The 12,399-nt window shown below is 42.0% G+C and overlaps 2 protein-coding genes and 1 long non-coding RNA gene across 3 annotated transcripts; all 3 read left to right on the forward strand.

The window, feature by feature from the left end:
• Positions 1 to 1,753: 1,753 nt before the first annotated feature.
• On the forward strand, positions 1,754 to 3,159 carry LOC135637983 (transcription factor RAX2-like). Its single transcript, XM_065150891.1, has 3 exons — positions 1,754 to 2,017; positions 2,118 to 2,247; positions 2,432 to 3,159. Exons 1-3 carry the CDS (start codon positions 1,882 to 1,884, stop codon positions 3,006 to 3,008), a joined length of 843 nt encoding a protein of 280 aa, XP_065006963.1. The 5' UTR covers positions 1,754 to 1,881; the 3' UTR covers positions 3,009 to 3,159.
• Positions 3,160 to 5,086: 1,927 nt separating this feature from the next.
• LOC103984616 (ACT domain-containing protein ACR10) lies at positions 5,087 to 8,776 on the forward strand. Its single transcript, XM_009402149.2, has 6 exons — positions 5,087 to 5,550; positions 5,654 to 5,890; positions 6,288 to 6,393; positions 7,110 to 7,449; positions 7,869 to 8,153; positions 8,409 to 8,776. The coding sequence occupies exons 1-6, from the start codon at positions 5,397 to 5,399 to the stop codon at positions 8,544 to 8,546; spliced, it is 1,260 nt and encodes a 419-aa protein (XP_009400424.2). The 5' UTR covers positions 5,087 to 5,396; the 3' UTR covers positions 8,547 to 8,776.
• Positions 8,777 to 9,943: 1,167 nt separating this feature from the next.
• LOC103984615 (uncharacterized) lies at positions 9,944 to 11,978 on the forward strand. Its single transcript, XR_010496426.1, has 4 exons — positions 9,944 to 10,800; positions 10,894 to 10,980; positions 11,065 to 11,155; positions 11,322 to 11,978. It is a non-coding gene; the product is annotated as an uncharacterized LOC103984615 (long non-coding RNA).
• The last annotated feature ends 421 nt before the right edge of the window (positions 11,979 to 12,399 follow it).

Consider the following 12,399-nt stretch of genomic DNA (forward strand, 5'->3'; position numbering starts at 1 on the left):
ATCTGAAAGAAGGTCGACACATTGTTGTGGTCGAGGTGTATATATCATTTGCATGTTGGATAAAACTTAAGAGTTCAAAGCAGGCACGTCTCTTCATCGAGCTCGCTTACAACCTCTCCCTCCTTCTTGTCACTCTTCACCCCTTCCTCAAATCAGTTGCACCATTTAACGAAGTGACTATCCGATTATTTAAACGTAGTGCGGACACAGACGCATCACCTACCTCCTTTTCCTCCTCCAACTCTGATGCAGATACAATGCAATGTAAGAGGAGGTAAAGCGGTGCAACGTTGACTCAAATGTTTTATCGCTTTACCTCTTCTTCCTCTTCATTGTTGATGCTTGGATCAACATCGATAAGGTCAACCACCATATTATTGTCGTCAACTACCACCACAGCAACCACGCATAACACCATCTTCTGCCACCATCATTAAAATTATTATTTTTTCAATCATTTTTGTATCATTCATGTTGTCATATATTGTATCGATAAATTTGATTAGAATAAAATAAATGAGGTTAAATATTTTACTTTCATAATTATAAAGATTTTAATATAAATTTTTTAAGTTTACGTCTAACTAACTACATGGCTTAATATCCCGAGATGAAAAGAAGGTGTGGGCCAGATGCTGGGCCGGGCTGCGTCTCAGCACGAGACGGGTAGATGACTCGGGTACCGGGAGAAGCGTGAGATGGTGGTTGTTGTCGGTGACGGGGATTCCTTTAGGGAGGACCAAGGGAAGCACCGTAAAGGTAACTCCCACGTGAAAAGAAGTTTCCAGACACCCTTCCCCCCTATTACAGCAATCTTTTCTGTGTACATTTGTGTCACTCAGAACGCTGAAAATTCCAAAAGAAAATATCAATGGGTACATTAAGGTCCTGACTCCAAATCCAATAAGCTTATCGATCTAAAATTCGAATCCATGCCTGATATCTCGTGTTAGATACTACAGACGAATCGGATTGGGTTGGATCCATTTAACTTCTGAATACGATTCCAAATTCCATGAGAATTTACGATAGGATATTTGCATGATATAGTTGGTTAGTGTTGACAAAATCTCTTCGTCGAAGATGAAAGAACATAAATCAAGAAAATAATTGCACGTCGCTAAAGACTGAAGTAATTATATCATATATATATTGGATTCGAGTCAATCTCGAAACTAAAACATTCGAGTTGAATTGATGATCTATGAGATCTATAAATTTCAATGAACATAGGTTTGCCTGCGTCGGCTAGAAAGCTAAAGGCATCATTTGATTTCAGAATAAAGATTCAAACTGGAATATTGGAGAGAAATGTCGAGCTACAGAAGCTATCACACGAGAAGTCCAACGAGGCGTTGGAAGTACATGAACGCCATAACCTAATGGATCCAGTTCACAGTGGTCCGAATAGTTCACATGCCCACATGTAGCTGTGGAAATGAGGTTGGGTCTCGTCACTGAGCCTAGTCCTTCTCCATCACCTATGCTCTTGACCTACTGTTTGGCCATTGGAGGACGTCCCACCAATTTTGTCAAGACAAACGGACCCACATGAGAGAGAGAGAGAGAGAGAGAGAGAGAGAGAGAAAGTACAGGTATGGCCTTAATATGAATGATGGTAAGTTTTGGCGCTGAGACAGAGCCAGACCAGGAGGTTCGAAGTCATGGGAACAGGCAGGCTAACCTTTGACTTCCTTTCAGCAACCATATATTTCAGCTCAGGCTCTCGTTTCTGTGTTGTTCTCTCTCCTTAGAGCCAGTGTCTTGCTCTGAGGGTGGTGAGCACCACCTGCTGCAAATCGCAACCTCTCATACTGATATATCTATATATCTCGAAGAGAAGTTTGGGAAGATGTCCTTGGCTTAAGCATCCGGGTGGAGATGGGGAGAACTCCATGCTGTGACAAGGCCAACGTGAAGAAGGGTCCTTGGTCACCTGAGGAAGACACCAAGCTGAAGGAGTTCATAGAGAAGTATGGTACTGGTGGGAATTGGATTGCTCTTCCTCACAAAGCTGGTAAGACTGTGTCTAATATATGTATAGAGAGAGAGATAGAGAGAGAGAGTAGTTTTGTTCTGAGGATGGTGATGACCCTGGTTGTTTGTTGTTCTGACAGGCCTGAGGAGATGTGGGAAGAGTTGCAGGCTCAGATGGCTCAACTATTTGAGACCCAACATAAAACATGGGGAGTTCTCAGAAGAAGAAGATAGAGTCATATGCAGCATCTTCGCCGCCATCGGAAGCAGGTGAGATGTGTCCTCCTCTAAGGTCTCAAATGTCTCACTTTTCTTCTCTTCCTAGTGTTGCATGCCATCAGTCGCATTTGATCTCCTCTTCAAGAAAATGCGAACGCTTTCTGCAAGTCGACGAGATATACATGATTCTTCTCGATGGCAAAACCGACTCCCTCCTTCCCCTTCACGAGTGCAGGTGGTCCATCATGGCTTCCCAGCTTCCGGGCAGGACAGACAATGACATCAAGAACTACTGGAACACCAAGCTCAAGAAGAAACTCCTAGGAATCACTCCTTTCCAAAGGAAACCACATCGACGGAACAATCATCATCATCATCAAAACCAGCATTTCTCCCCATCACCATCCTCATCATCACAAGGTGCAGGCTCTGAAAGCTTTCCTATAACCTCCCAGGTCATGCCCCGCTCAACCCCTGTGATCTCTAGTGATTTCTTTCAAGTTCCATACCATCAGTATCAGATGAAGAGCAGCAGTAACATGAACACCGTCAGCATCATAAAAGATCTGAACTATGGCTATGGCGGTGGAGAAGAGCAGATGAGCATCCACAAAGAGAGCAAATTGTTCCTCCTCGGAGGAGGGTGTCAGGTGGAGACTGGACTGGAGTATAGCCTTGAGGAGATCAAGCAACTTCTGATCTCCAACTCTGTGTGCAACAACAACAATCACAATCTCTATCTGGATCACCCTATGGCCAATGGAAAAATGGAGAATTCAAAGCTCCAACATGCACCTGATTTCCGACTGTGAAACCCAAAAAGATCACATCTTTGTTTTGAGGCTGTCTCAGCATTAATCATAGTATTACGAATGCCTCGAATTCTCACGCTAGATTTTCGTTCATCTCATTTCAGACCCAGACAATTGAACTTTCTAACACAAAAGAGTTTGAGGATCACATGAACGCGAGCTGGAATCGACATGTTTGTTAGTTTCCGTATTTTAGATCTTGACAGTGTCGAACTAAGATCAGATTCTTGTTGGGCTTTGTATTATATTCAGTGAGTCAGAAGTTGCATGTTATCTATTTATATAATATCGTAATTGATGCTCGTAACACATAAAGACGGATGTCATCGACTCGATCTTAACATCACTGTTCTTGGATAGGTCAGTGGATAGGTCAGATCGACATATTGTGGTCAATAGTGGCTTCCAAAGCAAAAGAAGAAACTAGACATGGCGAGAGACCCTAAACGATAATACATCATTCTTCTATTTTGCCTGTTGAGAACATAAATTGGCAGTAGTGTTCTTCCATCTAACTGTTGAGATTTGACCAATTGATTAGGACTAATATACTTGAGGCTAAATTCTAATACATTGTTGTAAATCAAACCCATATATATGTCACCGTAGTCTTTTTTGGGACAATTCATTAATCATCTCTCGACCTTTATCTCACATAATCTTCATATAGCCTAACACCGACCGATATGTCAAATACTTGGGACACATGACTGACCTCTCCTTCTATCATTTTTGCTCTCCATGAAATGATTCTTAATATGATAAACTTAGTCTTCAATATATGATGTATAGAAATGTCAATCAAGTTGAGCAGCATGTTTAGGCAAAAATCTTAACAGCAGTTTATCAAACAGCTTAGTTTGTGTCGACAAAGGTTGAATAATATAAATGCTTGGATAGTTTCAATGCCAAGTACAACTGTGACATTAGATGGGTAGACTAAAGGAGACAAGGATACTTGAGAATAGTCTCTGTTTAGCTTGGCATGAAGAATTTGAGTTGTCTTTCTTTTCTGAGTCAATAATGAACCCTTGCCACTTACATGGTCATGGACTGGGTAAGGACTAAAAAGAGTAGGAAGAGACCTGTGACCCAAAATTGATGAAGGAAACAGCAGAAGAGATCCAATTCCAGTCACACTCTTCGATGGACAATTACCTGTGCTGTTAAGGTTCATGTTTGAGATACATTTGTCTTGCTCGATGTCATTTCAGTAACATTTAGCTTTGAGCTGATACTAAAGCTGCAGATGTTTCTTCTTGCTAGATTTGTCAGATCTGCTGCTAGCAGTGCATCACCATCCTAATGAATCTAACAGTTAACAAGCTCTGTTGACTTTTAATGCAGCACTTTTTTGTTTTTGTTTTAGAGACAAATTCAATGTAGCATTTAATGGGGTAAGTGAAGGTAGATCTGTTACCACACAACTCTTGTCCACATCATGCTAGCCAATTCACTCTGGGGGTAAGTGAAGGAAATGCCTTCAAGCCAAGCAATGGAGGCTTTACCTGAAAGGAAAAGTAATCTAAAGCATTTTTTAGGTGAGATGTGGGCCATTTCACATTGATTTGCTCATAATGATTCATTGTATTCAGTCCACTATTTAATCTTTCCATCAAATGGTCAATCAAAGGACTGTTCATCACCACTTTGACTATTCTTTCCCATGTTCTCTCATGATTTCCACTCCAAAAAAAATGCTTGGTCATTGCAAGTTGGTGACCATATCAATTCTTTAATTTCTCTTTTCGCTCTCCCGATCCATACATAGATATTGTATTCATGAAATCCAACCCTTAATTCTCCTTCCAAGCTTAATGAATCAATCGAACCTACTACAGAGGCGGCATCACCATCACTGCTATAGACTGTTCCCACCACCGGCAGTCCGTTTGGTTGACCACTGAGAGTTGACCGATACGGTAAGGCAGCGTCCGACATGTGGATTTTGCAGATGGGGCGTGTGGAGCAGTCATCGGCTAATATCCGTCGTCCGAATCTTATCTGATCGCACCCCAACAGGGCGCATCAAACGAACCACATCGCATCATCCCCTCCATGTTTGTGTTGGTGGCTGAGGGATCGGTTCCGTGCGCATGGCATTACTGACGTGAGCGTTCGCCAGCAAAGGATCTTGTGGGAGTAGATGCGATCCAACAAAAATCTGACCCCTCGTGCGCAACAGCAACGCCTTTCCTCTTCATTCTATTTGTAGATCGAAGTAACAAGTGGCAGTTATCGACATCGATCCGAGCGTGAATCCGAAGCTCCCACCGTCCACCCCCAACAACCGAATCCATGTCTAATCCAACAAGGCACGCGTTGTTGCTCTCAAATCTCAGTGCCATCCCGTAGCATCTCAGGGTAGCCCGAGGAGGAGGACGAGAGATGGGCGTCCCCTGTGACGACGCGGTGGTCATCCAGGCGCCGGAGGCTGCCGGCGGCCCGAGCGTGATCAGCGTCAGCTGCCCCGACAAGACCGGCCTTGGCTGCGACTTCTGTCGCGTCATCCTCTTCTTCGGGCTAAGCATCCTGCGCGGAGGTAAGCCTCCGACCGGGCCCCTATTGCCGTCTTGATGCTAAAAATTGGATCTTTGGGTGACCTATGTGCGCGGGCTTGGCGGTGGCTGCTGTGGTTTCTGCAGATGTGAGCACGGATGGGAAGTGGTGCTACGTCGTGTTTTGGGTGGAAGAGAGGGGCGGACGACCGACGCCGTGGGGGCTGCTGAAGAAGCGGCTGCTGGCGGCGTGCCCTGCCGTGTCGGTGGCCTCCGGGCTGCACAATTTCTACTTCGGCCCGCAGGAGTTGATGCTGGCTGAGCGGCCACCGCAAGTCTTCCTCCTCAAGTTCTCTTGCTATGATCGGATGGGTCTCTTGCATGGTAGCAACTCCATTTCTTATCTCCTTTTAGTGTTGTAATGGCTTTGTTGCTTAATTAGCTATTCAGTTCTTGTCGTCTATGAGATTTTTGCTAGTTTGACGTTCTTTTGAGAAGACAAGTTGGAATTTGGCTCTGTTAGTGATCACGTACAGTCTCTTCTCCCACTTAGCATCCACATGATTTCTCTCTCTCTCTCTCTCTCTTCTTTGATCTTTCACTGAACAAGCAAAGGAAGTTCATAATTTGTCTGCAACTCTTACATCCATTATTTGCTCCTCATTCTCAGGTGTGCGTATACTGTGTTTCAGGATTATATCCATCAGTTGAAGACTTGATTATTGATCATGTTCTTGTAAGCCTTTAGCTTCTCACTAACAGTGCTTGTGGCCTTTGGCAGATGTGACACAGGTTCTCTGTGATCTGGAACTCATAATAAGGAGGGTGAAAGTTTCGACCACTCCAGATGGAAGGGTTATGGACCTCTTTTTTATCAGTGACACAAGGTTGGATAATGCATCTACTTGGTACCTTTCAGCGATTCTCTTTCTAATTTGCATAAATTATGCTTCTCTGATCCCCATAGATGTTCCACACTCTTAAATCATAGCAAGTGAAGTTCAATCATCAAAGTTTCCTGCTGACCAGTCATGTTAATATTATTCTTGCTAATAGATGAAATTGACTGTGCTGAAGATTGGCCCGCCGTGGTTCCGATTTCATTAGATGTTCTTCCAAGTTAGTTCTTAGAAAGGATATCCAGTAAAAGCAACATATTTCATTAACACTATCTGAAGGAATTCACTTCTGCTAACCTGTTTGCATGTGTTGGTTCTATATGAAGATAGTGTTTACTTATGATATGTCAACTATGTTGTTTCGATGTGGCCTTTGTTCGCCGTCACTGATGATATGCTCTCTGATCTTTTCTGGGGGTTAGCTTGAATTTTCATTGATCTGATGGAAAATTACTAGAAAAATTAAGAAGCAAGACCTGGATTTGAAACGTATGAAAAGTTCCATATAAATGAATTAAAGCCAGACCTTATATTTATATTAGATGTTGGCTCACAACTTATGAACTTAAGCAGGTACCTTGGTTAATATTATCTTTAAAACTCTGAAACATTCTTGGATTTAGAGCCCTTTGCCAGACTTCTAAATAGCTTAGCCCATGATCAATCCGTTGTTCTGCTGTTCTGAACATTTATTTTTGCTTCAGGGAACTCCTGCATACAAAAGGAAGAAAGGAAGAGACATGCGAACAATTGCAAGCTGTTTTAGGGGATTCCATGACAAATTGTGAGATCGAACCAGCCAATGCCCAGATTGTTGAGTGCCTACAAGCTTCGCCATTTCTACCTCCTGCAATCACAGAAGAATTGTTCAATTTGGAGCTTCCTGAAGAATCGCCAGTTGGATCTCCTTCCTCACCCAGTAACATCTCTGTGAAAATGGACAACTCCCTCAGCCCCAGTCACACACTTATTCAGATCCTCGGTTGTGACCACAAAGGCCTCCTCTATGACATAATGAGGACTCTAAAGGATTATAACATCCAGGTAATAAAATTAAACAAGCAAGCCAAAAGATAAAAAGGAAGAATGTTTTTGCTTGTTGATTTCAGTTATGGTTTTTCTTTTCCCAAAAAGAAGATGATGCTTTTCTGTGCATTATGCATTTTCTTTGAATGATGTAATTTACGTAGCTCATTCTATGTACATTATCAGATGCTTCCTAGTTATGAGAAGACTCTAATAGTGGCCTTTATCACAGCATAATTGTCTAAATTGTTGATTTTCCCCGTAACTTGTTACATTTTAAACTTACTTGTCATATGTTATGTGCACTTTAATTCTTTGTTTCACATTAAGATATATGTGCATCCATGATTTGTTTCCTGGCATCACATAAAAGGTTCTCTGATCTCCAAACATGTAGAAGTTGAATGTTTTGAATGTTCTCACATGATACTTGCTAGGTATCCTACGGCCGAGTCTATGCAAGCCGCAATGGAAGCTGTGAGATCGACTTGTTCGTGATGCAAATGGATGGGAAGAAGATTCTTGATCCAAACAAGCAGAGAGCCGTGTGTTCACGCTTGAGAATGGAACTATTCCATCCCCTCCGAGTTGCTGTAATGAAACGTGGCCCTGATATGGAGCTTCTCGTCGCCAATCCCGTTGAGCTATCTGGCAAAGGCCGCCCTCTTGTGTTCTACGACATCACTCTCGCTCTCAAAATTCTTCAAATACGCATCTTTTTGGTAAGTGTTTTTTTCTCATCATCTGTGCATAGCCATGGCCACACATGGTCACAGTCATTTTCTCATCAAGCATGGAACCTCCACTAGGAGGGATGGGCATCAACAATTAGGTTATACTTCAATGTTGTTGCAAAAATTTGCTTCTTATAAAACCTTACAAATCTCTGGCATCTTTCTGAATTCAACTTGCACTAAGCTCATACCTATAAAGTTAACTTTCACTGCTAACTAAATTATGCTCTTTGGAATTCTCAGGCTGAGATCGGGAGGCATGTCATCGGCGATAGGGAGTGGGAAGTCTATAGATTTCTCCTTTCTGATGGTTTCGAGTCATGTGCATCGCAGGACAAGATTGTAGAGGGGGTCACCAAGATGTTGATGGGCTGGGAGTAATTGGCTCACCCAACTCAGTTGCTCAGGTTCTTGCATGTTTGAAATCATGGCACGATCAAGAATCTCTATACTAAGCTTCTTTTGTACAGTGCTTAGTGTATGTTTGTCCGCTGACTAGAAGATGTGAAATCAAAATAGTAAGCTAAATTGTGTCTCTCAAAATTTTTTCCCTTTTCACTTGTGTATAAGATTTTACACAAATTATATATCTACTTTGTTCCTTTGACTGATATTATTGTGCCTTCAAAGGATCGAGTTATCAAGGATGAAATGTTCATCGGCTTCTCTACGCATAGAAAGAAAAAGATATTCGATACCAACTTCTCTATGTTTCGACATGCATCCTCCTGTGTTACAAATACTTCTTTGTGCTGCAGTTGTATTCAAGTTTATGCTGATAAATGCATTCTCATAATCTTGAAGATTAAACTCGAGACATTTCTTCTGCTTTGCTTGTTTTCAGGATTTTGGTCTGTTAATTGTGTTACTCAACCTATACAATCATATATGTGAACCTACTAAATACTGTTTGATGAAAATAATAAAGGATAAGAATAATTATTGAAAAAGTTTTATTGAAGATAAGAAGTTTTATACATATTAAGAGAGAGGATTTTCCTCAATAAAATAGAGGATTTTCCTCGACAGAGTAAAAAGATTTGCTCATATAGTTAGAAAAATCTTATCTTTTAATATGTCATATCTCATGACGAAAAGTTGATTTGCTCATGTAGTTGGAAAAATCTTATCTTTTAATATCAACAGGTTATATCTCGTGACGAGAAGTTTTACCTTGAACTAAAGTTTTCTCTAATTGATCAACTCAAATAGACGATGAAGCAACACACTGGCTAGAATTATATTTTAATTTGATTATTGCATTCAAGAGGATACATAGCTGTTTCCCTTTACAATTTAATCTAACCGTGACTCAAAATTAGTAGTCCATCAGATTAATTAAACCAAACGGGTCGGATCCATGTCCGAACGAAAGCTACGAATACTCCGAGTTTGCAGCACGAATCTAAAAGCTCAGTCGCGTAAATTAAGCATTTCAGCATAAATGCCAGCTAATTTTTTATCCAACCAAGCAGCTCTATCGCCACTCTGATTTCTCACGTGACTAAGTCACGTCCGGGTGTCTCACACGGGGACCCGCAACGTTCTTAGAATGGAAATTCGCCACGCACTCAGCGAGTCTGTTTTGAGTGTCGACGAAAGTGACGACATGCTACCCGCTCTCTCTTGCATTTATTCAATTTCTGATTACCATTTCACCTGCATTTTAATAGGTGGAAAACATGGGACCGCTATGGGACCCTTGGCATCTCGAATAATAAGACAGGTACAAGCGAGGATGGAAGTACTTTTGTTCTTAGCACCTGGTTCCTCCGGGAGAGGGAGAGAGCTTGCACTCCCAAACCCTTCGTTTCCGCTTTTCTTAGCTTTCCGTTGTCGCTCCTATCTCCTGCTTCGCTCGCGTTTTCGAATTATTCCTCGAATTCTTCTGTCGTCTCGATCCGTGCGGCCTCAGATCCTCTTCTAGTGTTCCGACCTCTCTCGCCCGTCTTTGCTCTCCTCCACGGCGAGCAGGAGCACAGAAAGTGAGATCGGTGGCGCAGCGAGCGGCCAGTCCGCGGCAGACTTGCGAGAGAAGAAGGGAAATCGCTTTCTTCGTGTTGCTATCATGTAGAAGTTTGATAATTGAGTGGGAATTGAAGGGATTCGCGAGGAGTTTGATCCTCAAATCCCTTGAGAATGTCCATTAGCGTTTGCTTCGTTATCGTGCTCCAAGTGGCTCCGCCCGACCTACTGAGTAAGAAGAATCCAATTAACATCTGGAGTGGTATATCTGCTATAAAACCTGGTTCTCTCATTTACCAAGAAGCCAAGAAACACATTGCTGAGATGCTAGATACTGGAGATCAAAGAGCTAGCTTGCCAACAACAGCCCATGTCTCAGAATCTTTGGGTAGTCTGCTTTCTACTCCAGAGTACAATGCATTATCTCCAAACGTGAGTCATGGAAGTGACAAGGAGCTTGTGTTGCCATACGAAGAGACAGGATCACTCCCTATGCAACAGTTCAATCAAGATGATGCAACCAGTTCCTTAAGCTTGTCGAAACAAAGCTTTCAGGTCTCACCTCACTTTGGCAATCAAACTGATGTACCGATGCTTCACTTGAAAGCTGAGATCATTGAAAACCAGGTGCAGCAGGGATTGTGTATTGGATCAGAACTTAACCATGAAGGTAACTTTATCTATGTAACTAAACACCTTTTAGATGATTTCCTATGATTTCCTTAGCTTTCTCCTGGAATGAACTCTGTCAAATCTTTTTTAGCAAGTGTACAAAATGTGGATGCAGTCAGAATAAGCAAGCCTCCAGTGTGATGTGTCTTTGGAGCCAAAGAGCAATAACAAAGATTTAGTAAGCGATATGTCACTTATTTCTTTCTGTATGAGAAGTTTCTTCTTCCTCAGATATGATGGTTATGGCTATTCTTTCGACTAGGTTTCATTGGAGGTGGAATCACACACTGCAACTTATTCTGGATCACCAGGATCCCTTAGAGAAATCTTGGAGACTCATGAAAGCACTATTGGTAAGCCAGAGGGATTAAGATCATGTTTATGTTGACAAGTTTATCTCAGGAGAATTCACCAGTTGTAAATTCAGAGCTTCGGAGCATTTTATGACTGACACATTCCGATGCACATCTCTTGTTTATCCTATTCACATTAATCAACTGATATTTTTCTCATTTGCAGCTGTGATCCCAACACTGGATACAGGAGCTCAAGCTACTTTCAACTATGTTAAAGCCGTGATCGAAGCCTCAGGGTTGAGCACTATTGACTTTTCAGAGAGATGCCATTTGGGAGATGAATTGCTTGCCCGATCCTTGTTTGATGAAGGAGAAATTTCAAGTTCTCCACAGATAGATGATCCAAAGCTTCTCTTTGATTGCTGCATCACTGAAGCCTCTGAACAGATCTTCAAATGCCCCCCTTGGGTGTCTTTGAACACATCCAATGTTCAGCAGGCTCCGGTAGCACAATGCTTAATTCGAGAAGTCAGTAGGGGAATCGAAAGGCAAATTCCCATGCACTTGCCAAACTCATTAGATCAGATAGTAACAAAGGACTTGGGAGAGTGGAAGCTGGTTGGACCTTCAGTTCGAAATTGAGAACATCGTCGACAAGATACGGGACACTCTCCTCGATGATTCAGTGGACGAAACTATATTCGACATGTCGCTTGATCTCTGAGCTGGATGGTGATGCTCCTTGTCTTGCTCATGGTTTGATATATATGTTCATTTCTATGGATACTTGTAGAAGTCCATTTCTATGGACATGAAAAGGAAGAATGCACATGCCTTCTACCTAATTGTTAATGCTCTGCTGAGAATTGGTGGAAATAATAGAGAATTTTGTGTGTTTCTCTTACATTTTACGCCCAAATAGTGTGATTGTTTCTACTCTGGCTGAGAGTTTCTGTCACTTTCACACCCAAATTGGTGGCCCGCCTGACTCAAATAGGCCTGTTTCGAGGCCCACACTACTCTGCCATGTGGCCCATAAAAGATCCACATAAAGCCCGACTCCTATAACCGCAGCCCAAGGCCTATAAATGAACTGGACCTCCATCTCAAGGCCCTACAACGGCCCGATTCACGACCCACATAGGCCCAAAAAAGAGCCAACATATCTAATTTTGTTAATATATTTTTTATTTTGAATAAGTTTAAATGAATTTGGTTAATTTAGGGATATGTTAAGTGTGTCATAAGTTGTCGGAAAGAATATTTCTAACTTTGTTTCCTATATTGATTATGAAGAACCC

This window comes from Musa acuminata, chromosome BXJ3-5 (genome assembly GCF_036884655.1).
Source record: "Musa acuminata AAA Group cultivar baxijiao chromosome BXJ3-5, Cavendish_Baxijiao_AAA, whole genome shotgun sequence".
NCBI classification, from domain to species: domain Eukaryota; kingdom Viridiplantae; phylum Streptophyta; class Magnoliopsida; order Zingiberales; family Musaceae; genus Musa; species Musa acuminata.

What these genes read in the sequence shown, in the direction of transcription:
- LOC103984616 (XM_009402149.2), top strand. Translation starts at nt 5,397, where the DNA reads ATGGGCGTCCCCTGTGACGACGCGGTGGTCATCCAGGCGCCGGAGGCT. An exon ending in TCGGATGGGTCTCTTGCATG is followed by an intron (nt 5,891 to 6,287) that starts GTAGCAACTCCA and finishes GGCCTTTGGCAG; the next exon opens with ATGTGACACAGGTTCTCTGT. An exon ending in TTCAAATACGCATCTTTTTG is followed by an intron (nt 8,154 to 8,408) that starts GTAAGTGTTTTT and finishes TGGAATTCTCAG; the next exon opens with GCTGAGATCGGGAGGCATGT.
- LOC135637983 (XM_065150891.1), top strand. Translation starts at nt 1,882, where the DNA reads ATGGGGAGAACTCCATGCTGTGACAAGGCCAACGTGAAGAAGGGTCCT. An exon ending in TGCTCTTCCTCACAAAGCTG is followed by an intron (nt 2,018 to 2,117) that starts GTAAGACTGTGT and finishes TTGTTCTGACAG; the next exon opens with GCCTGAGGAGATGTGGGAAG. An exon ending in TTCGCCGCCATCGGAAGCAG is followed by an intron (nt 2,248 to 2,431) that starts GTGAGATGTGTC and finishes TCACGAGTGCAG; the next exon opens with GTGGTCCATCATGGCTTCCC.